General features: G+C 44.1%; 2 protein-coding genes across 4 annotated transcripts in view; one reads left to right on the top strand and one right to left on the bottom strand.

Moving 5' to 3' along the window:
* Positions 1-27,704, bottom strand: part of MAP3K9 (mitogen-activated protein kinase kinase kinase 9) — a 102,625-nt gene that overhangs the window by 12,088 nt on the left and 62,833 nt on the right. For both annotated transcript variants that reach the window (XR_004159910.1, XR_004159909.1), the window contains exon 13: positions 23,153-23,236. The gene's annotated coding sequence lies outside the window, so the exon portion shown is untranslated. The remainder of the gene's footprint in view (positions 1-23,152; positions 23,237-27,704) is intronic.
* Positions 57-14,723, top strand: TTC9 (tetratricopeptide repeat domain 9). Of its 2 annotated transcripts, none has more exons than XM_019615618.2 (3): positions 57-380; positions 9,298-9,480; positions 9,573-13,566. In XM_019615618.2, the coding sequence occupies exons 1-3, from the start codon at positions 257-259 to the stop codon at positions 9,740-9,742; spliced, it is 477 nt and encodes a 158-aa protein (XP_019471163.1). In that variant the 5' UTR covers positions 57-256; the 3' UTR covers positions 9,743-13,566. The 2 variants fall into 2 exon arrangements, with proteins under 2 accessions (XP_019471163.1, XP_031409425.1); XM_031553565.1 differs by lacking the exons at positions 57-380; positions 9,573-13,566 and adding exons at positions 4,934-5,096; positions 13,573-14,723.

The raw sequence follows: 27,704 nt of genomic DNA, 5'->3' as shown, positions 1-27,704 counted from the left end.
CAAAACAACAAAACCCAAACAAACATAAATTACCACAAATTTCAGAAGTATTTCAGAAGTAACTTAAGAATCATTTTGAAGTAATGAACACTTCTGAAGCACTCTTGAAAATTCAAAAAGTCTGAGATGTAGGAACTCTAACCCAAAACACATCAAAGACAGAAGTCATTCATGCCTGCTGTTAATAAGTGCTTATTGTATTCAGAAGTCTAGCTTGGAGGGTGTCACAGCAACCTCCTTCCATAGAACCTTCTGAATGAGTGGGCTACATGGTGGCCATTGGGAGAAGCAAGTTTGTGCTCCAAGTGTGACAGCACAATCAGTAACCAGATTGCAGAGCTGGACAGAAATCCATGCTCAAGCATGGTGTAAGGGTACAGGTAATGCATATTCCAGGTAACTTTTATACAAACTGTTCTTACACACTTCCAAAGCTAAGATCCTTCACGACTTCTCTGAGCAGTCTATTGAAGTGTTTATCTTTTCAGTATTAGGAAATTCTTCCCAGAAAGAATCTTTCCTGCTAAAATTTAAGCCCTCTTCTTACTTCATGAATACAAGAAGAACTGATTGTATTCTGGTTACAACCTGCTTCACATGACAGGGCTTTTTTCTTTTTATACATGTGAACATTGTAAGACTGCTTTCCTTCACTGTCTTCTTTATGTCTTGTACTCTGTCTCTTCTGTACCAGTTATTATTACTGGTGTTATCCTGCAGTTTATATCCACATTTTCTTGCAAGACTGTTACCCAGAATTAAACACAGTACTCATTTTTCTCGCAAACTTCTTTTTACACATGCTGGTGTGCATTTTTTTTCATTAATGGTATTGCCTTGTTGACTGATGTGATGTGGGTCACCCCCCAGATCAGTTTCTGCAGAACTGTCCTTCAGACAGTTGCTTTTCCCCATCCCAGTGTGGGGTGTTTTGTTTTCTGCCTAATTTTAGCACCTTTCACCAGCCCCTTCCAGATTGCTTCTTGTTTTTGTTCTGACACTGCTCCAGTCTGTGGGGACGCTTTGGACTTCTAGCCCTGCCTTCCAATACACTCCAGCATCTCCTCGCATCTTGGTGTTATCTGAAAATTCACAAGGCATTCTGCAGTCTATCATTTAGATTTTTATTGAGAATACCAAATACCATGGGACCTAGGACAGATCAGTGCAGAACCCTACTAAATATTGCCTTGCTCTTCGATAACAAAGTTAAGTGTATTCATTTAGATCACTCTCCTTCACTTTGCTTAAGAAAATGTCACTAGAATTTGCCATTTGACTAGTGTAAAAGCCAAGATGTGTAACATCCACTGTTTCTCCTTTATCTTCAAGATTGATCACCCTATCACAGACTGAAATTAAACTGATTTATTCTGACAGCTCTCATTAGCTGTTACTTATCTCCTAGTTATCAGCCCTGTGCTTTCCAAGCCCCTAGAAGGGATGGCAGTAGGCGGAGTCCGAGGGTGGGCTGCTAGCCACAAAAATCCTGATGCACCAGACTTAGCAGCTCCTTTGAGAGCTGCTAGATGCCTGTTAGTGCATATGATGGTGGAAACATCAGAATTCTTCAGTCACTAAGGTCTCTATTCTGGATGTACTCCTGTACCGGTCCTTCTCCTGGAAGAGGTAGGAAGTACTCAGGAGCAGCAGAGAACTGAAGAAAACCAGGCTCTGCATTGAAAGGAAAGCATGGTCAAGAAAGCAGAAGGGGAAGGAACAATTGGTACCTGTCTATGAGTTAAGATCAGGCTAAGAAGAAGGCGGCAGCTTGGAAGAGGTGACTCTTTGGGCTCTCCAAACATTTGTCGATTATTTAGCATGAATCCCTCCCTACAGAGAGAAACACCCTGTCAAGCAGTTTGGATTTTAATTCTCCACACATTTCTCTGCAAGAAGAAACACACGGGTATATTTAGGGCTTTGTGGTACCTGGAGATGAATAAATGAGAACCATAGGCTGGAAAGTTGTACTGTCATTCTCGTGTTCCCTTCTCACCCCATGAAGGGTGTTCAGGAACTAGGAGTCAGCTGATCAGTTTATTGCCAGACATTATCAAGCTGTCTATAATTAGTTTCTTATTGGTGAGAAGCCAGAAAATCCTCTTTGTTTGCAAGCCTGGACTATAGAGAAAAGAGAAATATTTAATGGAAGAGATTGTCTGGAAAGTGTAGATTCTAATTAGTATCTCAGCCCTGTAGTGAAACTGTATGCAACATTTCTCTGAAAAAAATGCTGCTAAATATCTTCTTTGGAGGAACACTGGGTTGCATTCTTGAATGGCAAAGCTCACACGGGCTTGGTGCACATATGGATGCCTGCCAGCCTGCTCTGTTCTCTCAGCATAGGTTTCATATGTTCCTTCACATTATTCATCTTTCAGTGCCAGCCAGGATCAAAAGTTTTAACACAGATTAGATTGGGCTGTGCCATCCACGTTACTTGTGCAGCTTCACCTTCAAGATCACTTAAATTTCAGAGAAGTTTGGATCAAAATAGTCCAACAATCTAGATCAGTCAAGATCTTATTGGACTGCACTCTGAAATTACGGTAGCTTAATTCCAAGGTTACCTTCAATCTCAAATAACCCTTTACATTTAACCCTTTACAATACATCACCTTATGAAAGACACAGTACCCAATATTAGAATTTAATTATAATCTAAATTACTAACACATGGTTGAAATTTTCAGTGTCATTTAGTAACAGTATCTTCTTTAATTCCTCCGGTGGACACGATACAGCCATGTACTTCTATGAACAATGGTTACACAGACTGCCACGCACAAAGATGGATACATCCATCAGTGGCATGGTTAGAAGACTGCTGTCTGTTACAAAACATATTTGTTTCTTTTTTAAATCTGGTTTTTCTCTAGTTATATTCCAATATTTTTTCTTCTTAAACAGAAATCAAACCAAGACTTACCACTGTCATGTTTTTCTGAGGAAGAGCATCTCCATGAAAGATGCTGAGCCTTCTGAAGTAAGGGAAGTATTATGAGACTCTCATAGTCTTCCCTATTTGAGTTCTGTATGCGATAGGAAGACAAAACTGCTCAATGATACATCAAGGTCTTAATCATATGTCAGAATACAACCCTGAAGTGGTTAGATCGAAGCATCAATCGCACGTTTTCTAAAATAGAACAAGAATATGTTCCATCTCTCCGTGATTTAAACAGATTTTAAGTGAGTTGTTGGCTGCTATACTTAGGGTGAGATCATGTCAGAAAGTAAGTATTTTGCAGAGTTTAATCATGGTTATTTCTGGGAGCGACACTTTGAGTTTGTGAAATACACATTGAGTTTGTGGTGGTTGGAATACATAGCATTTGCTCAGAAGTAATAATCCACGCTTAGGCTGTTAAACTCCAGTGGTAGAATCAAGAATAAATGCAGTAAAGAAGAAATGTCCATGTCAGGCTCGAGCAGTAATGGGTTAGTTAGCTACTTCTCTCTGCTCTGCAGCCAGCCCAATTGATACTTGCTGGTTTGGTTTTTCTGTTTGTTTGTTTTCAGTGAATGTCATAGAGCAGTCGTTTGTCCTGCTTGCTTCATCGTAAACTCACCCAAGTGAATGAAATACACATTCAGTGTTGGTTTTTTTTTTGTTTGTTTTGCTCTGGGTTTTTTTTTTGTTGTTGTTTTGTTTTGTTTTGTTTTTTTCTAGAAGTCAAATCTCAGTTTCCCTAGATTTTTAGTCTAAGGAGCAGAAAACAAGTTATTTGGATTCAGACTCCACATGTGGGTGTCTGATAGTGGTTCATCCACAGGAGTGACTATTAGATCTGCCATAGGACACCTGCTCTTGTCTCCAGGGGATATTTGCAAAGGCCAGCTTTCAGGCATTGCAGAATAGTATCCCTCAGTGAGGACAGTGAACAGAAAAAGATGATTCACAGCAAGAATGCAAAGGTGGGTAACTTGTGTGCTAGAGGAGGTGCTGTCATGCAGGGAGACTAGTCACCTGTGCTTGAATTACAGCGATGTAAATGCTCCTCCTGGTACCCAGGCTAGCTTGTCCTGTGCCTTTATATCTTCAGCACTTTGTCCCAAACTTATCTCCACTTCTGCGCCCAGCCTTTGCCTCCTCAGCAGAGTTTGCTTACCCGCCCATACACCCCTTTCTCCACCCCACCCCAGCAGTTTTTCCTCCGTCCCCTCACAGCTCTCAGCCCCTGCCTCCTTGCCTCACCAGCATCAGTCTTTCTGTCTTTGTCGTAAGTAAGACAGTTTATCTCTGTTTGGTTTCCACTTTCTGCAATTCTTTCTTCTCTTATTGGCTCACTGATAATGAGATGTTTTCTGCTCTCTGTGTTGCCAAATCCCTACTTTTTCCTAGACTGGATTGTGTCCGATGTAGACAAAATATTTAAAAATTTGGGTACCAAAATCTAAGGCACTTCTGAGTACAAAAAAGCCATACTCTTTTGGTTTTATTTTCAGAAAGTTATTGGTTGGCCAGCTCCATAATACCCCAGGGATAACAGAAGGCACCTGCTTGACACAAATGATATCTGCCAGATTTCAGATTGCAAAGCCAAATGATGAGAGGACATGAGACAAATCCAAAGAGACAGTCACCAGAGACCTTTAACAAGGGAAAAATAAGATGTGTTTCCCTAATCTGCTTTTCAAAAATACCTAAACAATTTTGGCTGACATTTCCCAAAAGCAGACATTACATATGGAATATTTTAGTACAAAAACTTCCAAGACCAACAAAGTTGTAGGTGATTCTCATCTACAATGGAAGCAATCAATCTAAGGCAGTGGTACCAGCAAACTGCAGACAGGGTTGGACTTTGTGAAATATGAATTGAAAGCCGAGACATTCCTGAAGGGCCAAATCATTTTCATTCCATGGAAAAGCTGTAAATGGAATTCCTGTTTTGAGTAACACAATGCACTGAACTGAAGGAGCATGCCACAAGGTAGGGATATGCTAACACTGCACAGTAATTTGGCTTACTTTTCTGTAACATGGATAGGTCTTGAGCCTTGCCTGCAGCAGGAATTTGGCCACTGGGATAAAACTGGCTGGAGGAATGTTCTGGCATGTGGATTTATCCTTTGGCAAAACTTTCCAGGTACACAAGGCTTTTCATATTGTTGTTCAAAATCTCCATGTTAAAACCCATACATCTCACTTGCAGACTTAGTTCTTGGCTCGGCCAAAATTAGAAGACAAAAGTTTGGGTCAAACAAAGGTATTTGCATAACCTGCAGAGGTTTGCAAGTAGATGAGGTTTCTCTGATGACATGCTAATCAACAGCATTTTCAGTTGAACTTCACTTTGAAGGCTCAGAGAACAGTGATGAAAACTGAGAAAAGCTTTGTTTGGTTTTGCTTTAGTAAGCAGCTCCAGACTCTTCTTTATGCAGGCTATTAAAGAGAAGATGGAGTGAATTTATCAGTTTCAGTGTACTGACGCAAGTAGCAAACACAAGCTGTACAGGGTAGCAGACAAAGGTATAACAAAAATCGGTGGTTAGGAGTTGAAGCTAAAGAACCCCCTGCCATGGACAGGGCTGTCACCCACCAGCTCAGGCTGCCCAGGCTCCCATCCAACCTGGCCTTGAACACCTTCAGGGATGGGGCACCACAGCTTCTCTGAGCAACCTGTTCCAGTGCCTCACCACACTGAGGAAAAAAAAATTCCTCATAATATCTCATCTAAAACTCCCTTCTTTTAGTTTAAAACAGTTTCTCCTTGTCCTGTCACTATCAGTCCATGTATAGGTCAGCCTCCCTCCCACTTATAAGCTCTCTTCTAGGATTCTATGATTTTCTTCAAGTACTGGAACATCATGATGAGGACTCTCTGCAGCCTTCTCTTCTCCAGGCTGAACAATCCCAACTGCCTCTGCCTGTCTTTTGCGTTGGGGTCCCCACACCTGGACATAGTACTCCAGCTGGGGCCTCAAAAAGGCAGAACAGAGGGGGACAACTCCCTCCCTCACCCTATGGGCAACCTTTCTTTTGATGCATCTGACAATACTGTTGGCCTTCTGGGCTGCAAGCGCATAGTGCTGGCTTGCATCAGGCTTTTCATCTATCAGAACCCCTAAGTCCTTCTCCACAGGGCTGCTCTCAGTGAGTTCTTCCAGTCTACACACACACATGGGATTGCACCAGGCCAAAGTAAAACACACTGCAACTGGTTTTATTAAATCTCCTTAGTTCACATAGTTGTAGAAATAAGGAGTTAACTGTTGATCAAGCTGACTTGATAAATCAGATACCAAATTGAGAATTATATCAAGTACGATGAACTAATCATACAGAGGGGAAGTGAAACATAATTTCTAGTAGCCTAACTTCTGAGCTGTGAGCTCAACTGATGCTGTTTTACAATGGTGAGACCCACAGAAACTGAGTGACTACAAGTGTGGGTTTGCATCTGCCCCTAAAGGGCACCTTTCTAGTTGCCAAATTGCTATCAGAGACGGTGTTGTGTGGGACCAAGCCCATTCACTTTCAAGAAAGCAGAAGGAGCCAGATAAACCTTTCTTGATGCAGTCTGTAAGTGAGCTCTGTTCCTCAGAAGGATTCACTGGGGGGCCTATTAAGAACAGAGAAGGAGAGTGAAGATGTGTTTTATGTGGTAAACAAACACTTCTAGCCAGAAATGCACGTCTGTTTAGGAAAATGACATTTTCAAAACAATTCTCCCCTGACTGAATTATGCAGGAATACAAGGGTGCCATGTGTCTTCCTTTTTTTAAAGCCAAATTACTAACAGGCTCAATATTTGCATTGAATCACAATCCATTAAGGTCATTTCAGTGCACAAGAGCTAAAAGCACGCACCTCTAAATATTTATAAGTGAGGTTCTCCCTCCAGGTTCATTTACAACAGCCACTTCCAATGTTGGTGCTCCAAATGGCCATCTCCTCCAGCATAACTGTTTCCTGCACATCCATCTGCTCATTTTGTTCCGATAAACACGCATCTCTCCTGCTAGCCATGTGGTAATGACTTTTCCCAGCCATATGCATAGTTACTAACACTGCCTTGCAGAATCTTTACTGTGAACATGAACCACAGAAAGAGCCCAGCTAGATCTCTGGAAGCACATTTCAGCTTATCAATTAGCAGGATTTGGGGTAGTTTTCTTTTAAATAATCCATGCAGCAAGTCCAGTATAGAATTATTGAATTAATATGCATTGTCCATCTGCCTGTCATCTTCAGAGTAACTTCTATGATGATAGCTGGAAATACCAAGTAGTAAACAAACAGACTGAAATCCCCCATCTAGTTGCTCTGCAAGGCAGTTTCCCAGGACGTGAGAGACTAGATCAGATTGGCAGTGTGCAGAAAGCTGTTGCCACTGCTGTACATTCTACTGGGCAGCAGACAAACAAAGCAATCCAGTTTCCAGGGCTGTGAAGCCAGCAGTAAATTTGCACTGTCTTTTTTTTTTAATAGCTTCCAAAAAAAAAAAGGAAAACAAAGCACAGTCATTTCAAGCTCCATTAGAAATAGAGTGAGAAAAATCAATGTTTGACAAATAGGAAGGGACAAATTCTGGATAAGGAAATGCTACCAAGCTTTTAGAAAGGTATGTGGTGTTCTTTTTTAAACTGGCAATTGTTAGCAAGCAGTCAGATGCTTTTCTAATACCTATGCACTTCAATGTCAGAAGCTACTAAAATACATTGAAAGTCCATCACTAAAGCAAATGGGACAGAAATCTAACTAGTAAATAATGTGCCACTTGGCCAGACAGACCAGCAGTGGGGCAAGTTTAGCACTCCTTGCTCAGTGCATCTGTACCATAGATTCTCTACAGGTGAAAGGCTGTTTGTAATCATTTCCAGTTAGCTATTTAAACTTCAAATGTATACTTGGGTTAGGAGTGCATTCCATCCACATTAACTGATGATAGGCTCAGACTAATCAGGGTTTAAATGAATCTCTGGAGATCGTCTAGGCCACTATCCATGGAATATAAAGTGAGTTACAGAGAAGGTGCAGGGCTTACTTAAGAGGTGCAGCAGAAGGGAGATCTAGAACTATCATTTTTCTGATCCAGCATTGAATTATCTTGGCCACAGTTATTGTGCAAAAAATGAAGTCTGGCTGTTTGTTGGTGACATGTGAACAGTGATGACTTGGATTTCCAGGAGCAGTGAGTCTCCTTGCCAGAGAGGCACTGAGTAACACCACCTGTTAGGGGAAATTTCTCCCCATGGCCTGGCACTTGACATTGCCAGCCTCTGAACTGATCCTTGCAGCAGCATCCTGCCTTCCCTCCCCTTCTCTCCTCCACAGATTGTGTCATTCCCAAACTTGCCTCGGGTTATAGCACCAGAAGAGCTTGTGGACATAACAACTTTCTTCATTTCCTGTAGATGTGTGGCTTCAGTGTGTCCTATTCTCACTGGTGTTCCCCAAGACTGTCTTAATGCCCCGTAAGCCAAAAGAAGCTGAGCCCGGAGTGAGCACTAGAGTAAGCCCCGAGTGGCAATCAGCATGCCATCTGTAAAGCGCGTCCCCGGGATCACCCCCTAGTTGTGGGAAACTCACTGTGGGGATTTTCCTTGGCTCCTTGAGATTTCTGCAGGAATTGCCCTTCAGCACTGAGCCCTCAGCAGGCTGTTTCCCCACCATTGTTTGCCTTTCCTTTAGGAAGTCAGGAGAACTGACCTCTTGTGCTGAACCTTTGTTGCAGTACTTAGCAAAAAGCATGCAGCCTAGCACATTTTTTCCCTGCATTATAGCTCCAGGTGCCTCTGCTTTACTAACAGCACATTCCAGCAGAGCAGGTCTCCTCATTGAATCCTACAGAAAAACACTATATAAGACCTCCCGCATAAAAGACAATACATTATAAATTCAGCATCCTTGAACCACTAAGACCAATACCTAATCTAATTTAGTTCCTTTTTCTCCCTCTTGTCAGATAATTATTTTTTGACCTCCTTTTCTATACTGTTCCAAGCCCTATTCCCCAAATGAGAAATGATTCTACTCCAGGCTAAGCCAGTCACTACCACAAGATCACGTGAAGCTCTGGCTCCAGGGGGACATTTATGTTCTTGCTCTCCCCCCTGAGCCCCCAGAACAAACAATTTAATTGGTCTGAAATTGCAAAAATAGAAGCACTGGTATTTAAATGGTGAACAATTGGATTTGGCAAACAATGTGTATGACTGCACCCTTTCTGAATAATGAGTCTGAGTCACTGCCCTCACCTAGGCTACTCTTTTTGCCTGTGCAGATTGCAGGAGCAGAAATGCAGCCATAACGCTCCCTGCTCTCTCTCTCCCCCTGCCCTGCAGCCTGCCTGCTCCAGGCCGAGCTGGTGAACTATGAGCGTGTCAAGGAGTACTGCCTGAAGGTGCTGCAGAAAGAAGGTGAGAATTTCAAGGCACTCTACCGGTCGGGAGTTGCATTTTACCACCTGGGTGACTACAACAAGGCACTCTACTACTTGAAAGAGGCAAGATCCCGCCAGCCAACAGGTATGGGAAGGAGAAATGTGACTTTACATTGAGTTCCTTTGCATTTCTTTTCACAAAACTAAGTCCCTATCTGATTTTATTGATTTCCACAGGGCTGGACACAACTCACTTTATCCTTAGCCTTACTTCAAGGATTCTCCCCTTGGGCAGCAAGTTTGCAGAGTGTCTAAAGACATTAGCTGTGGCCTACTGCAGAGGCTGCAGCTCAAGCTGGAAGGTACCAGTGCTGCTGGAATGCCACCTTTGTGCAGAAGCAGGATAGGGAAGAATTCATCCCAACCAAAATATTTTATGAGTACGAGAACAAACTTTTTCATTTTAGCAAAACCAGAAGACTATTTGCAGTCCCAACAGCTATGCCTCCCAGCTCCTCTGTAGAGGAGCAGCATTTTTCTCTGCTTAGACAGACATTATCTTTAAAAGCATTCATTAGGATGCTTCAACTTGTGCTGTGAAGACAGTCTCATGTTTGTTCAAGTATCTGTCATCCACACGTCCAAAACCAAAATAATTAATTTGGAAAGCAAAGTGATTATATGCCCAAGCAGCCTAAGCTAGTCAGACCAGCCAGCTGTATGCCAACCTACCCGAAATCAGAAGGAAGCAGAGGCCCACAATGTAGAGATGGTGCTTTTCAAACCAATTTCGTGAAAAGAAATAAAATTTTGCAAGACTTGGAGGAAAATTAAAGGACCACAAGAAAGTCAAACAGAAACCATGTGCAAGGGAAACCCCAGAGAGCAGCTCCCTCCCACACCTGTGAGCACAGAGTGAAAGCTGGGTGTGGAATAGGAGTGAGTACAGTGGTGCTGGTGTGCCTTGAGCTAGAGGAGGCAACAGAGGTAGTCAGAGCTGACTGCGTGCAGTGTCCTGGTCCTGCTGGGCTCCTGCAGAGACAGTGTCCTGGAGAAGCACTGGGATTCCACTCCCCTTCCACCTCCTGTACAGGCACCCAGTCCCATCTGCCATGCTTGGCCCCAGGCTCTGGGCAGTCTGACAGCACAGCTGCGCACCCCACACTGCTGAGCAAATGTGCTTAAAAGCTCAGTTTAGCCTATTTACAGTGTACCCTTCTGCTTTCAGCCCATGCCAGAACCAGCAAATAGGGAAGCCTGTGTAAAGAAAAACAGAGGAAAATAAGTTTATCAGAACCTCAAGGTTAAGATAGGCTCAGATGTGAAAAAGCCTTTCTAGCTGAACCACTTTTTAAAATCTGTTCTGTATTGTTGTTCTTTTTTCTCCCCCCTCTCAGGAATACTATTTATTTGGTATCCCTCATTCCTTCCTGAATGAAAAACGAATGTATTCAACAGCAGCAGCTTCAAATACCACTACTTGCTGCAGAGAAATACCAGAAACTGTCCCCAAAGACCCTTAATGTATACAAAAAACAGTTCTGGCCTTCAGCATCAGACTCTTCTCTTTTACTGTCAGACTATCTGAGGCCATTGTTGCACTGTTTTATTTATGATTATTGAGAACTTGCAGGGTATTCAAGGGAAAGAACTGAATACTTCTTTAAGTAAGAAAGGATGTGTCTGTTGCAGCAGTAGGAACCGGGTGATGCTATCAAGAAATGTTATTATATGACCTGGAGTAACTCAGAGTCTCCACTTTCAGTGTCTCCATCTGCAAAATGTGATCATTTCTTTTGTCTGAGGTTTCACCAAGCTTGTGGTAAAGCACTTGGTTATCATTACAGTCATGTTCTGCCCTTTTTTTTCCCCCCCCTCTTCTCTCTTTAATAGGACTGTTTTTGGCAGAAATTACTGACAGTCTCTTCAGTGGGGGCAATTTTAAATGGCAAAGAAGAATTAGTTAGCAGATGGTTTTACAGATCTGTCAGCAGATCTTATAGCTGTTTATTGTCCACCAATAGTGAGGCCTGGGTTTGTCCTGATTTCTTATGCTATCTCCGAATAAAAAGAAAAACATACAAAAGCAGATAGAAATAGTACAAGATTACTGTATAACAATTCTGACTAAGAAACTGCTTGGAAAGATAGAAGAAAGCACTGCTAAGCTGTGCAGAGCACCTTTCCATAAACCAGTGCCCAGAAGCTGTACATCACAAAGCTGAACTTTGATGTAACAGACTTGGCATACACCTTACTTACCTTCAGCTGTGCTCAACTTCTTCCCATCCATCTGATCACACCATCAAGGTGACCACTGGCCAGAGATGCAAAGGGACCATGGGTTGGCCTGAGAACACCAGACACAGTGCTCTGGCCAGAGGGCCTATGCACCAGGCCAGCTTCCCATGCTACACAGGAGTTGGCTTTAATGCTCAGGACTCTGATCCTGGGAGCAAAGCTCTAGGCCACAGTACCTGCCCCAGAGGCACACGACCAGCCCTGAAGCTACAGGGAGAAGCAACACAGCAAAAAAGCCATAGGAACAGCCTGAGAGCCAAGAGATACATTCCTACTGCAGCATCACCATCTTTCAGCGTGGCCTGACCAGCCCCAGACTGCCCTTACCTGTTACTTACACATCAGTACTTCCTCACTGAGAAGCACAAAACCCTCCACTCATTAACTTTTAGTTTTGAAAGACTGCCTATGAAGCTAGAGTAGCACAGTATTATTTAAAGGAAAAGACAAGGCTCCATTTTTTTCCACAAGTAAAGCGCTACTCATTACTCCTCTCTAGTAAAGCAATAGCTCTCAAAGGAGAAACAAAACACGTCTCCACCTGCCAGCAGATTTTTTTTTTAGCTACCTTGCAATTAGACTTTCTCCCGCCCCCTGTCAGTGGCACCTTATTTTGCCCGTGGCTCTCTATGCCTGTTGCAATCTTCTGGGTGAATGAGGCTGTGCTGGCCTCTGACTGTGCAGCCCAACAAAGAGGATGGTTACCTTTGTGATAAGCTATCAGGTGCTAGAAGGGCAGAGCAGGTAGAGTGAAGGGAGGCCAAACACTCAGGACCACCCCCTTAGCTGAACTGCTCCACTTCTGGAAGCTGTGCAACTGAAACTAATTCTGCTCTTTTTAAAAGGCTGCTTTAAAATTGGTTAGGCTGGTATGGAGTGCTGCTGCTCCTTATCTAACACAAGTGACAGCAGAACGCCTTGCTTCACTAAGGTTCCCCGAATGGGACAAGTAGCTAAATCACTGAATTCTATCCCTGAACTGACTTGGGTGATGCTGGTAAGCCTGCAGAAGGCTTAGCCCAGAGCCCCACCTCACCAGAGATGGCTTGGAAAGTCACAACAGCGTTGCTGCAATGGAGAGCTCTGTGTAAAGAGGGGCTGAACCACCTCCCATGGCCTCCACTTGAGCTGAGGGGCACAATAGAGGGGTCCACCTCTCAATTTTAAAGTAAACTTTGCACCCACAACTCCTTCGGTGGGTGCAGTACCTGCACTTGCTAGCAACTGGCACGGTACCAGTAGTGTGCTCATCTCTTTGGAAGCTCAAGCACTTCTCCTTTCCTAGCTGGTGTGGGACATGTTGCTGTTCGGATGAGGGAGAGATGAGATCGCTCTCTCACTGTGGGCAGAGCAGATGCAGTGTGCTTCAGATTGATTTCTGAAGCTGTAATAACTTATAATGGACAAAGCTGGCCCTGGTTGGCCCTCTGAGTATAGCTGTGAGCAAAGAACCATTTTTAAATTAATACATAAGTGAAAGCAGTTATTTTTTATGCTTGCTTGCTTCTGATAGCACACACCATTTGCTACTATGTGGATGCCAGGCTCTTGTGATAGCAGATCAATGTGATTGGAGATAGGAGTGACCTTAGCTGTAGAAGCATGAAGTCTTTCTGAAGACATGCTTGTGCAAATTAACCTGTGCCTTGAGTGAATGGCAAAACTTTGTGTGCTGTATGCACTGTGCTAGCGCAACGAAATACTGTAAGGAAAAAAATAACTTACCACATGACAGGGATCTCACAGCTCTCTACACAGACAAAGCAATGTTTCTATGTCTGTTTGGTTTGAGGGTTTGGTTCAGAGCCCCTTCCCACTGAAGCTGTTCCTGCAGCCCAGGAACAGGAGATGCACCACAGATGAGAGGTGTGGTGTGTCTGTCTTTCACGGGAAGTTGTAACCTCTCTACGTGTATGTGTGTGCTCTTTCCCTGCAGATACCAATGTCATACGATATATCCAGCTGACAGAGATGAAGCTCAGCAGATGTTCCCAGAGAGAGAAAGAAGCTTTGTGAAAATGAAGCCGCTTCAGCTGAAGTGCCCAAAGGGGAACATTTCCTTCCCAGAAGCCCATTTGGTGGATTTTCTTGTTTGCTCTGCCTCATCCCCATCTCCTCATCCACCCACTCTCCCTTGCTCTTCATTCAATCTTGGTTTTGAAAAAAGAGACTTAGATGCTGGGTATGGCTGCAGCAATTACCATTGCCAACCACGGTAATACCCCTTCCCCATGGCAGGAGAGCACAATGGCTACAGCCAGCCTTGTTCCAAGACAGTCTCACACACCTGGAGGAGGCATGTGAGGGGACCTCTCAGGTCCCAAGCTGACTGCTACTACCTGTAGGGAAGCAACCCCCAGACAACTCCTTCCTGACCAGACAAGCTGGAGAAAAACAGTTTCTACTCTGAGTGATCGATGGAGCTTAGAAGAGCTAAGAAACCAAGAGACCACTGGTGATTTCACAGGGGACAGCAAATGCCTTTTTACCATCAGCTCCCCCTGCCTGCTTCTCCAGTGTGTGCTATCAGTCTCCATTGAGAGCTCACGTGCTCCCAATCCAATTCCAGTGAAACTGTTTCTAAACATCCTCTTAATGAAAGCACAGAGCACCCTACAATACCCCAAAAGCTGTCCCAGTGCCAGAGGAGAAGGCTGTGGGGTACCACAGAAGGCTGGATAGACTGTCAAAATGTGGTGTACAGTATGAGGGAAAAACTGTGAAATAATTCATTAAAGGCAAATAAAAATTATTAATAGGCAACAAGTCCAGGCATTCCTTTTAGAAGGGACTTGTGGGTTTCCCGTATCCAGACAGGCAACATCATCTAATGGGGTCTGTGTAGGGTGGGGGACAGGGACGTCTCCATTCATGTACCAGCTCTGCCAATGCCTTGCTGTGTGGTCTTGGGCAAGTCACTTAGCCTCTCTGTGCCTCGGTTTCCCCATCTGTACACTGGGGATAATAATACTTCCCTACCTCGCAGGGGTGTTGTGAGGATTTACTAGTTCATGTTTGTAAGTATAGTGATGTACAGTGCTAAGTATTACTAGTACATTGGATTGAGGTCTTGATTCTCCCACCTTGTGTTGGTGCTTCCTGTGTCCTCTTTTTTTCTTTTTTAGCAGAACATGGTGCCAACAAACAGGGCAGGACCAACAGCTTTGGAAGCCATTTCAGCAACCCAAAGGGTCTTTCAGACCTACTGCGGCAGTCTGATCACTTCTGTGAATTCAGGCTCCTTGGCTCAAGGGTTCTTTCCTGGAACTGCCAATAATGGGATCAGTAAGTGGCACACACACATCTCCAATGGGTCTGCCCCACCACACTGGGGCATGCGGAATCACTTCCAGCTACAGGGTGAACACGTGGTCTCATCCTGTGGTGGTCAGTGCAGTGTGTGTGCCCCAAGACAGCCGATAGCATTTAGATGAAGAGTGCAAACTGAAACATAGAAAGCAGAAACCTGAACACACCAAGTTCTGTTGAGTGCTGTGTGCTCTGGTTCCACTGGATGTGGTATTTGCAAACAGTGGGCTGTATCTCACATTCCAGCAGTATCTTGCGACAGTTTTTTTCCAGCCAAAACTTGGAAGAGTTGCTAGAGAAACATCAAGGGAAAAGGCAAGTCTGTATCACTGTCTCTGAAAAAAACAAAGCTATGTTCTTTAGATCAGGGATACATCCAGCCCACACTGGGGGTGGGGAAGAGACTGTCTTAGAATGACATATAAGCCTCTGAGATAGGATGGACCTACGTCAGTTGTGTGAAACTTATTACCTAAGATGGCACCAGAAGTTCATGTTTCTCAAGTGGGTGGTGGAAAGCAGTTGCTTCCCAAAATCAGGAATGCTGTGCGCAGCAACTGTGAAGGAAAGGGCTGTGTACTTGGGACAGCATCATCACTCTCTTTAGATAGCCTACGGCTCATACATCTCTGCCAGAAATAGCAAGCGCCTCTGCCCACCATTACCCATGTCTAAGCAGCTGCTGCTAGGACAACCATGGGTTTAAAGGCAGAGGACAAATGAGAGGCATTCTGTAAATTGTTGCTAACTACAAAAAGAAGTTTAGGCAGAATTGTGCTTGGGTGCCTGTTTTACACGGTACTGTGTAAAACAGATTAAAAGATGCATGCAGTTCTCCGTATCCTGTACACATTATGGTGTACAGCAAATGAAAATAGAGGTGACTCCCCTGTACTTCATTTTGCTCTTGACAGTTCACCCCACAGCTGCATGTTGCCTTTTACTAGGATTGAAACAAGGATTCACCCTGTAGGCCATGCACAAGGAGAGGACACCACCTACACAGCCTCTGCCCCAGGAGAGTGCAGGCAAGCAGAGGCAGGCTTCTCACTCGTGACCTTAATATAAAAGGAAAGCCATTTTCCACTCATTGGAGATGTAGGCCCATGGCCCTGTTACTTTGTCTAGTAATAGTTTTAGCCCTTGCAACGGCTTCCGGTAACCACATCAGTCCTGACTGTATAACAGGAGCATAGCCCTTAGTGCTCAACATCTTTTGCTCCAGGTGCACTGTGAACTATAGGGAAAAGTGGGAAGTTTGTGAATGTGCACATGAAAAAGATCTCTAAGAGTCTCCAGACACTACATAACAAGTCACTTTCTTCAGAAAAGAGTTGTCTTTACATACGTTGGCACTCAGGGTACCTCCATCACACCAGAAGCTAAAAGAAGGAAGTCAACAGAGAGAAAAGAGAGCCAGAGACTGTTTTGCAGATAGGTAGCATCTGTGTTTCCACTGTAACACAAAGTCCGGGAGAAAGATGCACAGAAGTCCATGTGGAGGTTTTGTACACAGGAAAGAAAGAGAGCAGCAATGCCACCAAAGCCACAGAGCTCCTCCCCACAGCAGCCTGCACTGCCTTGCAATATCAAACAATCCAGTACAGTTTGCAGTCTAACTGGAAAAATGTGCAGACATATCACTACCTCTACATGTGTCTGCATGTGTCAGGGGAGTGGGAAAGAGCCTTGAAGAATTCCTAAAAGGCTCTGTTTTCTGCAGAGAGAGAAGGCATATTTGAGTTCCAGCACACTAAGGGCTTCTTCAGCTCTAGAGGAGCAAGGCCATAAAATACTAAGTTGCTTCTGGCATCTGCTGAATTTAAGAATACCCCAGGAGAAAGCTGTGGTTTTCTCCAAGAACTGTTCATCAGGAAATGGAAGAAATAAAAATTGGATGTTAAGGGGAGAAGCTACTATCAAGCCCCCAGAACAGAGGGCTCCATGTGTCCAACAAAATCTTCAGAGCCCATAGTTATTTTTTTTACAACAAGCAGTACTTACCAGCTGCTGAGGTATCTGCAGGGGCCACCAAATCCCACCCCCATTACCCACTCACTGATGTCAGCAATTGGTTACACCATGAAAAGACAATCTCTGTTGGAGCTGGTCATGTCCACTACAGGTCAGTGGTGTTTTTATATTGAGCAGTCAAACAGCAATGTGAGAATACAAATCTTGAAAGCCAAAATAAGCAAACAACGCTCAACCGGGTGGTATACAGGGGAATGAACACACGCCCATCCAAGTATCCAGCACAGTTAAAACGTCTCCAGTGTAATTGGAAGTCCATTCACCCATTACATATGAAAACAGCAGAAACAAAATGACATGGCAGATACCTGGCAGAGCAGGAGGAAGGCTGAGAGCAAGCAAGAACTGGGGTTGAAACGAGAGAGGGCTGAGCCAACTATGAGATGCAAACTACAAGCCAAATACAGGTTCCTGGGCAAAACGAGAATTAAAGCAGGAAAAAAAATGACCAAAGTCTTAGCCATGCTATTTGCAGTTAATAACAAGACTTAGTTTTAATTGGCAAGATGCACAACAGGAAAAAGGACAGACAGATTAGAGTTGATTTTCCAGCTGGAGGGGGCAGCAAAGAGGCAGGCTTCCTTCCTCCAGCACAATCATTTATGAAAGTGTGAGGAGATGACAAATACATGCTGGCTGCAGAATTTTTCCAAATACATGTCAATCCCTGCAGCTGGAAAAAGTGATGTGGACAGAACAAAAGTCTTTGTTTTATTTAAGAATGATTGGTTTTCAGAATTGATGGGTAGGCAAAGATCTGGCTATTCGTGCTTGCTGGAAAACTCAGGAGCCCGGAAGTTGAAGATGACATTGAGCACAAAGCAACCCCTTTAGCAGTGCATCTCCATTTCACTTTCCAAGAATTTCATCTGTGTGAATGTTTTCCCCAGAATTCAGCCCAGCAGACTAACAAGTAGCTGTGTTCTTTGTGGTGGTTCATGTGAGATCTTCAGGGGCTTGGTCTGCCTTGTTTTCTTTATCCTTCTTTTATATTCAAACCCTTGATTGTGCCCTCACCTTTTCTATTTTAGGGGAACGAGAAGGGAAGTGGAAGGGTATTTGGTGTGGCAAAGGGAAAACCACACCAAATACACACAGGACCTGTATATCCCTCTTCTCTGCTTGTTTGTCACTTTTGCTTATGCACCCTGAAGCACACTGGTGTTCCTCCTGAGCTTCATGCTCCACAAAGCAATTGAGAGGTTTGGGCAGAGGCTATTTAAATAAGGAACCACAGTGGTTTGCCACCCAGATGGGGTGCTTGGGAGGGTGCAGTTAATGAACAGGTTCCTTAATTCTATTCATGGATTTGCATAAACAATTAACAGGACTTTGTATTGCTGCAGCTGGCATGAGATTTCCAGAGGTTGTTCTGAGTAGTTCTTACAAGCTCTTCAGGTGCTAAATGCTGCAGGCTCTGCTACCACACCAGCAGCCTCCTTGCTGCTTCAGTAAAGGTGATGAAAAGACAAGACACCTTCCTCAGCTACAGCTTAGGGAACGTAAATTCATAGATACCAGATAAGAACATAAGAGGAAACCTGTGTCAACATATGACTTTGAGGCAGTTAGCAGCCTGGGAGGTGGAAAGGGGTGTAAGTGGTCTCAGGGAGGTAGGGAGAGGATAAGATTCCTTTTTGTTTCCCAGAGACACACTTTCCGTTGTCATAACAAAGGGCCAGCTCAAAATCACTCAGCCTGGAAAGCTGTGCCTACAGCAAATGTGGAGAATCAGGAAATGAATAGATTATGTACTGCCCGGGAAATTGTCTTGTTACCCCAGCTTCATGCCCACTCATTATCCTATGGAAAACATCTGTTGTGCTACAAGGACAGATAAGAGGACAAGGGGGAGGAGAGGAAATAAGGCAGGACGGAAAGAAACACAATACACCTCTCTCTCAATTTTCCTAGCAAAACTGTATAGCAGTAAATACACTGAATAGACTCCAAATCTTTTTCACTTGCTGATGCAGGAATGGGTTTAACAAGTTGACCTATTCACCAGAAAGGGGGAACAGGAGACTGCCCTTCCAAATATTCCCCTCTGCTCTGCAATGAGCAGCGTGTGCCCAGGCTGCCTCTGCCAGGCACTGCTTCTCCTACCCCATAGCCTCCTGCCTGCACCTGGCAGGAGCACCTCTGGCTTTCCCCACAACCTCTTGCCAGCCCTCTGGCCTCCACTCTTCCCTGTTCACCATAGCTACATCATAGCACAAGCCTGAGAGCAGATAGATTTTGGCAGAATGACTGGTCATGTTAGGTGGGGAAAAATGTTGTAGCTGTAGCTGCAAGGCCAATGTGCTGCACTATCCAGCTGTAGCAGGGGAGAACAAAGCTGCCTTGCCAGCCTGGCATCACAGGCCCTACCCACAGCTTTTCTCCTTCCTTCATTGCCAGCCCAGTTTTATAAATAGCTGTGGCTCCACAATAACTAACTTGTACAACTTTTTCTTCCTTCCAGAGGGCTCCCCTCTGCTCCTTTTGCCTGCTGGGACGTGTGAGTCTCTGCCAGCTGGTAGCTGCTCTGGCAACAGCCCATTGCTGGTGAGGAAATCATACACAGCAGCGCCAGCTGGAACTGGGGAGAGAATTCAGGAAGGAGAAGGTGAACTTGGCTGGGTATGTGGAGCCAATATAATCCTCATAAGAATTGTGCCACCTGATCTCCCCTGACTGCCTCTACTTAGGCTCCTGTCACGTAAGGCCCTCACAAGAGCTCCCTGTTGCCCACTGCAGCCTACAGAAGCCATGGCAGATAAGCTCAGAGGAAGTGTGGTGAATCACCACTGTGCTCTGTTACACTGTTTTCTCCTTAGAGCTGGGCTAACAGAAGCATCTGAGCATATGTTCTCTTGCCTATTGTCAGATTGACAAATCAAAACTGTGATTCATGTGAAACTGTACATTTTCTGTATTAGACTCAGCTTAGCTCAGCGCTGTAAATGCTCGGTGCTGACTGCAGTGAAATGCTGACATCCAGCATGCAAACTCTGAGCACTGAAGATGGCAGAGAAGCTTCATATAAAGATTTCTGCCAAGAAAAAAAGGTTTTTAAAGTAAAAGGAGAAGACCTGGTTGCTTGTAACTGAAGCTAGATTTAAGACGAAGTCATCTTGACCAACTGTATCTCTTCCATCATTTCTGGAGGCGTTCCCCAGTCTATTTGTGTATGAATGTGCACATGCAGAGGCACAAAGTGGCCATAGGCTGCAGTCTTGAGGGCAGATCAGCGCAGGCAGAGCTGGACCAGACCTTGCGCGGCTGTCCATCACATCCCACCATGCTTAGTGTTGGTTAGGTCTCCCCTGTCCAAGCTGAACCAGCGTGACAGCCAAAAATGTGGCTTTGCCTCTTCTGTAACTCCTAAACATCTTGTCTTACAAGCACTGAACAAACACGGGGCAGCAGAAGACATCTCTCGATGAGGGGTGGCAGCTTCACAGACCCTAAAGTCATTGAGAAGAGTCTCCCCATTTGCACCAGGGAGACTCCCACCCCATCTCAGCTCCTCTGATTCCGGGCTTTCTTGATTTCTTACTGGGGAGAATAAAATCCACACTGCAGAGAAGTCTAAGCCAAGCAGTTGCTGTAGACAGATAAGGTTACTTTTTAAAATAAAAGCAGTATTTTTCAGGTAACTGGAGAAACAGAAAAAAATCTTGAGCTGAAATGCTACCATGGTAAAGTGTTGAAGAGCAGAAAGTTTGGGCTTTTGAAAGCCTTTCCTGTGGGGGGGGTCTTTGTAAGATGTTAATATCCAGACACTGACATTTCCCCACAGTAATGGAAATGCAAAGGAAAAGGAGAGCTTCTGTGAATGGGAAAAACAGGTTGAATGAAAAGTCTCACAACAAATCAGTCAAAGAAGATCCAGTTCATGGCCTGAGACCGTGCTTGGAAGCGAGAGAAGAAAGACAGAAGCAGAGAGCTGTAAAGAAATAAGGAATCTAGAAAAGAGTTTCACTGACAGCATCTATAAAGGGAGTTTGAATGGGAAAAGGAACAGAGGAGAAAGTGACACAGATACCCCTAACCTGCACATCTGAAGGAAGGAGCTGGCAGGAGCTCTGACTCCAGGGTGGAGGAGGGATTTCTGGAATGGGAGACACAACAGGGAGTAAAACAGAAGTAAATGAGAAAATAGGGAAGTAGAATATGGTAGAAAAATGAAAAGATTGAGCTGGTAGCAAGACTTGCCAGCCATGGCAAGTAGGACTTGGGCATCTGCATAATGAGATCCCACCACAGCTAAAGATAGAGGGAGAAAAATGAGACAGACATCCTCCTGAAGACACATGTAGGAAACCTCAGGCAGTGGCCATCTGCCAGACCTCTAAATGCTGATCCTTTTCTTCTGCCTTTATATTGCTTTCCATACAGCAGACCAAGAGACAGACCAATTTGCCTTGCCTTAATGTTTTTTAAATTGTACTGGGGCAGGGGGACACGCATAAGGTTGTTGTTTTAAAATCTGTATTGTCTGGAGGTGGTAACCCACCTTCATTATTTGCTTTGGTAGCAGGCTTGTTTTGGGACCCGAAACAAATAGCATTTTTTAAGGCTGACACACAGGGAGTGGGACTTCCTTGATGACTTCAGATTACAATCCTTTTGCAAAACTGTCCATAAGCAGGCTGCTGTTCTAATTTGTTGGGGGAATTTTTTAGCTATCAATGCTTCTGTTTCAGCAGTGACTCAAACTCAAATGCAGTCTCCCCTTGTCCCTCTCCTGCAGCAGCATCTTCAACTCTCCTTCTAGACAGAAACTGCTGCTGTGCTTGTGATACTAAATTAAAATATATCTCATTGACCACTAGGAAAAGTACATATTCAGATTACCCAGAATGAAACAGATGGACTAAGCATTCCTTTGATTTTGCTTAGCAAAGACAGCTGGAGGATTTACAGTGGGGAACACAAGGATTTTTGCTTCCTTTAAACAACAGTGGGTTGTTTGTAACCAGCCTGACTACGAGGGGTATTCTTGGTCAATGATGACAACACAGAGAAGCAGCTTAGTGCATCAAGAACAGGCTCAGGCTGAAGAGACAGTGGCAACAACTCCCTGAAAAGGGCTGACAGAGCTCTGCAGCATTCCTCCTCTTCACACCGGAGCAATGCTGGGCTACAGCAAATCTTCTGGCATCAGATAAAACCCAGCTGTCTCATATTGCCTCCTACAAACTTCTGCTTAGAAAAATGGCCACATGTAAATGGCATATTCCCTCAGTCAAAGCTGTCCTCCTGCATCTTGCTAGGACTGAATTAGATCCAACCAACAGCTTGCTGACTTCAGTAGGTTATCTCTGAAGGTTGGCTGCCTGCTGGCAAGCTCTGAGCACTGACACAGGGAGAGCTCATGAGCCCGTTTTGAAATAAGCCCTACAAGCCAAGATGCACAATCTTTCACAGGACCCTTCAAATCCCTGGTGAAATCTGGCTCCCCTGCCAGGATACTCACCAAAATGCAGGCATAGGCAGTGCCTGAATAGAACAAATGGGGTCATCCAGAGCCTAGACCCTGACACCAGCTCTGCAGGCTGGAAGAGCCAGAGTGGCCCAGACTGGCATATCCCCATTGGTGGCTCTCAGCTGCACCTCTTTCAGCCCACAGTGCCTTGATGCTGAGGCTGCACCATCATCTTGGGAGTATGCTCCTGTTTCTAGGTGCCCCTTAAAACCCAAGTAATAAGGGCTACAAGCATACCAAACAAACTGTAAAAAGCTGTGACTTGCTCTAAGCTATTGTGATTCAGAAGGACTCAATCATTTTTTAATATTTGTGTCAGGCAGTGCTGGCTGCTCGTGTGTCACACAGGCCTGGGCTTTTATATAAGTATAGAAAAACAGTTACCTTGTCAGTGACTCCCTATACTTGTCCCCAGCCCAACAAGATGGAAGGGCTGAGCAAGACAGAAACCTGCCGTGGATACAGCCAAACCAACATGTCTCAGCAGCATCCCAAACTTTCACCTCAACCTATAGAGTTTAAGATGTTCTTCAGCAAACCTGAGGCTATTGGTCTGGGAGATCAGTCTCCCAGCATCAGCTTGGCAATGTGGAGGAGCTAACAATCACTCCGTGAAGTCTATCATCATCTCAATAGGGAAAATGAGTAAGAGGTATTGCCATCATATCCATTTGCTCAAGGAATAAAAGTAACAGTTTACCTTTGTCGTCTTTGTTTGCTATGTTGGGCCACTATGGCACAGGAGTCGAGCTTCACTTCACCTTATGTGGCTTCTGGAAAATGACTGCCATATGAGAGAAGAAAAGGAAAAGCTGTATACGGTAAGAGGGTCTGGATCTGCAGATTACAGGTAACTGTGCAGCTTGACTCTAATCCTCCAATTTATAGCATACAGAGTCAGAATTCAAATCAACAGAAAAACAAGGAGCCCTACAGTGCTGTTAGCAAGGATTCTCATAAAATGAGCTAGGTTTTATTTCTTCTCAAGAAACAGATCTTCTAACACCCGTGCTGTCCTTAAGAGATCTCTCTTCCTTGCAGTGATCTGGGACAGCAGTTTTCTACACCAACTGTTATTTGTCCAGAGACTGACGTGGAGCTAGAGAGATCCTACATTTTTACATCTCCGTGATCCAACATCAGATGGAATTAGTTAACCAATAAAGGAGAGCTGTCTAATAAAAGATGGAATCTCTCCTTTCACTCATCACCAGTGTAAATACAGATTCCCTTCAGGAATGTCAGAGCTCTGTTAATGATGAGCAAGTCAAGCCATATCATCTCATACCATAAAGCTGAAGCAATACTAACTCTGAAAATAGGTCTGGAAAAGATCCTCAAGAGAGCACCTACGCCACCCCATTGCCTTAAGGCAATTAGGTCAGACTAAGTTAAACTGCTCCCAAGAGGTGTTTGTCTAACCTGTTCTTAAAGGCCTCCCTATAGCAGAATACCACAGCCTACACAGATAGAAAGGTAAGAGACTTTTTACTAAAGCTTAAACTAAGTCTCCTTTGCAGTGATTTCAACCAATCAATTTTTGTTTTAGCTACAGCAGGCTTGACAAATTTATTCTTTTTCTTTGCAGAAATCTCTGATCTTTACAAAAGCCTCTTCTCTAGAACTGATCTTTCAGCTTTTATCAACATTTCTTCAGCTGAGAGTCCTTCTCTGTTCCCCTGGCTTACCTTCGCATTACTTCCACGTGGTTTCCATCTGTATTTGAGTGCAGTGCTGGGAACAGGACAGTCCTCCAGCCTCCCAGCACAAGAGGGAGTGGAAACATTATTTCAGATGTCCTTTGTACAAAAGGCCTACTTATTGATTCTAACAAGAAGTTTTGCATTCCTTGCAGTAGCAAGAAAATTTTGACTCACATTCAAGTCTCATCCCAGACTGCTCTGCACATTCCCACTTTAATTTCACATTTAACACTCCTTACTGAGTTGCATCCTGTTTGAGAAACAATTACATTTCATGAAATGAGGAATCATGGTTCTTTATCCACACAACGAACAGATCTGCATCTCTCTGGTCTTAAAAGGACACGCATAGTCAAATTTTAAGACACAAATTACCAGCTTTGGGGCAGGGGGAAGTGTATATAAGTGTTTCATTTTTGTAGTGTTGCTAACAAGATCTTCAGGGCTTTGCAGTCCTTTACCATTTATGAAAAACACTACTTTACAGCTGAGAGTCACAGCCTGTTGGGAATATCACTCAAAAGCAACTCCTTTTGTTCTTTTAGATCACCTCACAGAGTCAAGCACATTCAGATCATCCACAGCAAGCAAGATTAATAATACCTGAGCAAGATGTGAGCATTTAAGAACAGCGGCACAAAAATTCAGACCTATCGTGTTGTTCTCATGCCATGTAAGTTCTTTTCCTAGCATCCCACAGTCAAAAGAGAGACATTTCTTTCAGAAACCTTCTAGGCAAGGATCACAGGCAGTGCAACCCAAAGATTTCATCTAACAGCACTGAATATCTTCAGCCAATGGAAAAGCCAGCCTTGAACTGGATCTGACTGGGAGACCCATGGCAAGACCAGACTCAAATCTGTAGCCACTTGGTTACAGTGAACTATCCTGTAGAACACTCATAGAATCCCCTAATCATTGCAGGCACAATGACTGGGTTCATGTTTAAACGCATTAACTACTGAAACAAAATTACTGCTTGCAGAAGTAAATCTCTGCCTTTTCAGGGCTTTTAGGAATGCTATAAAGCCCGCAATATGTTGCTGTGCAGATCGTCAAGCAAGAGTCCCTCTGAAGAGTGGGTGAAACAGCCACAAACAAGCATGTAGTATTCATCTTGTTGTAGTGTCTTGCATGTGCCCAGAGATTAAATAGTTCCAACTCACCACTCATGATGGGAGCAGTGAGCCAAAGGCATCTAAAAAAAATCAGGTATCTGTGGAAAGCCCAAGGGAATTTAGCCTGAAAATGTGGTCCAGATCCAGATAAATGTTGGTATCTCCCTATGGTGTTTAAAGAAATAATGCTGATTTAAGCAGTTCAGGATTTGGTTTGGAGCTACATTGCTGAAAAGCAGCTTAGAAGGGAAGAAATGTTGCGCAGAGTCGTACAAGCTGGATTCCTCCTAGATCTGTTCCCCGTATTACCTGGCCCAGTTACAGAGCAGAGCCGAGCCTCATTTTTCCAAGCACTGAACTAACTCCATCTCACATTGCTGGTTATGGAAGAATTTAGCAAGTAATGTTTCAAGCACGCTTCTGAATGGACTCTCTGAGCATGAAGTATTGTTGCTGCTGTTGTTAAAAACAAGAACACAATCTGCCGCTGAATAATTCATTTGATGCGAGAAAAGCCAGTGAGTTGTAGAACAAAAAGGATGTACAATGAGACATAATTGCAAAGAGCTTGTGGGGAGCGGGATGCAGCTGGAGCTCTCAGGTTGGCTGGTGGCAGCGTGCTGCAGCCAAGAATGAATACGCGCTGGGGTGCCTACCTCATGTTCAGAACTGCTGTAGCACTTTGCCTTTAGCCTCTGAGATCTCAAAGCACATCACAGACCGGTTACAAACTACAACACTCTTGTAGGTTTCTAGTTCTGTTTTACAGATGAACGAAGGTAAGGTTCAAAACCTAATGCCCACAGTGGCAGAGTGAATCACAGCATGGAGACAAAACCTCAAGTCCAGACTCTCTGGCTTCTGCTCTAGGAACCAGAGACCTTTTGGCTCACCCTCCCTCCTCACTGCTTTCAGGACACTGTTACACACTTAGCTCCTTCACTTTTCTTCTCCATGTCTTACATCCGGAGGCTTGGAGGCACCAAGTCAGGTAAAAGAGGGGGATTCAGCATTCCCCAGCCTTCAGGGCACCTTGTAAGGTACCCAAAGTACCTTTGGCTTTTCTTGTAAGCCTCTTCTTCATCACATCACACAAAAAGTCTCCCTCTGCCCTGGCTTGGGAAGAAAACCCGTTTATGTACCTAATGCTACATACGTTCTTCATGCATCGTCAGTCACTAGCCTTGAAATGGATACAAGACCTCAAAAACTGCTGCATGACTGTGCAGTCATGTATGGATGCAGAGCTGTGGTACCCTGATTCTCTTGTGAGGATTGTGGAAATTATCAGTGTACCACCAGAAAACAGAAATCAAAACAAAAATTAAAACAAACAGATACCCATTTTAGCTCACTAGTTACCTCAAAATACCTGGAAGACAGACTTTCCAAATATCACTAATGGATTCAAGCCTGACTGGGGGATATAAATGTAAAAGTCCTTCCTGTATCCCTATGAATTCTGGCCAAGGAGCCTGGAAGGTATGAATGGCTTGGAGCCAGAAAGAGAAAGTAGAACATGAGAAGAGGCTCCATCATGCATTTTCTCTATAATAGCCAAAATATCCTTCCGTTCTTTCTCATATATCATAGAGGAAGCGCAACTGGAGTGTGAAAAACCATTTAATGGATTTAGTAATAGTATTGATCTTCTGTCATTTAAAAAGGGACCGAGAGCTTAATCAGATCTGCAGTAGTGTCTCATTACTTACTTTGCCAAAGGAAAGGATTAGATATCATAGAAAGAAAAGGCCTTCAGCAGTCACGGTTTGCTCTGCAGGATGAAAATCCATCCATTTACTCTCACCCATATATGCCTTTAAAAGGGAAAGATTCCAAACAACTCTCCATGAGATTCTGCCTCAGCAGCAATAAACAGAGCTAGACAGCAATGCAGCAAACCTGCTCTTAGCTTTTCAGCATCCTGATTTAGCTCTGTAATCTGGTCACCTAAGCTTGAACGTTAGAAAGTTTATTGCACATTACAGTCAGAGGCTGACTGAACAAGTTTTCACCTTCTGAGTTGCCTTTCTCCTAGGAACCCAAGTGATGTGCACTTACAAGCTGAACACATCTGACTGGCAAAAAGCACTGAGAAAGAATAAACAAGGAACCCCCTGATGGCAGTTTTTCAGCCACACCCGAAACAAAAGAAAATGTGCTCATGGCCCATAGTGCCTTTTCAAGAAATGCTGAGATAATTTCATCTCCATAATTCCCTGCTCTGTCTTTGAGGAGCACACAGAAGATGGCTGGCTCTGTACCTGTGCTGTGGCACTTTCAAGGCTGTGCTGGCATAGCACAGGACTGGAGCACTGGAGAGGCAGTACAAGTTGGCTCCACCAGGAGCAAGCAAAACATTGTAGGCTGAGCACACTGACTTTATGGTGAAAATGTTTTTGTTAACATCTCAGAAATTCTGAGTATCTTC

Source organism: Meleagris gallopavo, chromosome 5 (assembly GCF_000146605.3).
Source record: "Meleagris gallopavo isolate NT-WF06-2002-E0010 breed Aviagen turkey brand Nicholas breeding stock chromosome 5, Turkey_5.1, whole genome shotgun sequence".
Classification (NCBI taxonomy): Eukaryota; Metazoa; Chordata; class Aves; order Galliformes; family Phasianidae; genus Meleagris; species Meleagris gallopavo.
This window is presented reverse-complemented; position numbering and strand designations above follow the sequence as displayed.

Coding starts and splice junctions, on each gene's coding strand:
- TTC9 (XM_019615618.2), top strand. CDS start 257: ATGAGTGGGCTACATGGTGGCCATTGGGAGAAGCAAGTTTGTGCTCCA. Junction 381..9,297: donor AGCATGGTGTAAGGGTACAG/GTAATGCATATT, acceptor CCTGCCCTGCAG/CCTGCCTGCTCCAGGCCGAG. Junction 9,481..9,572: donor AAGATCCCGCCAGCCAACAG/GTATGGGAAGGA, acceptor TGATTTCCACAG/GGCTGGACACAACTCACTTT.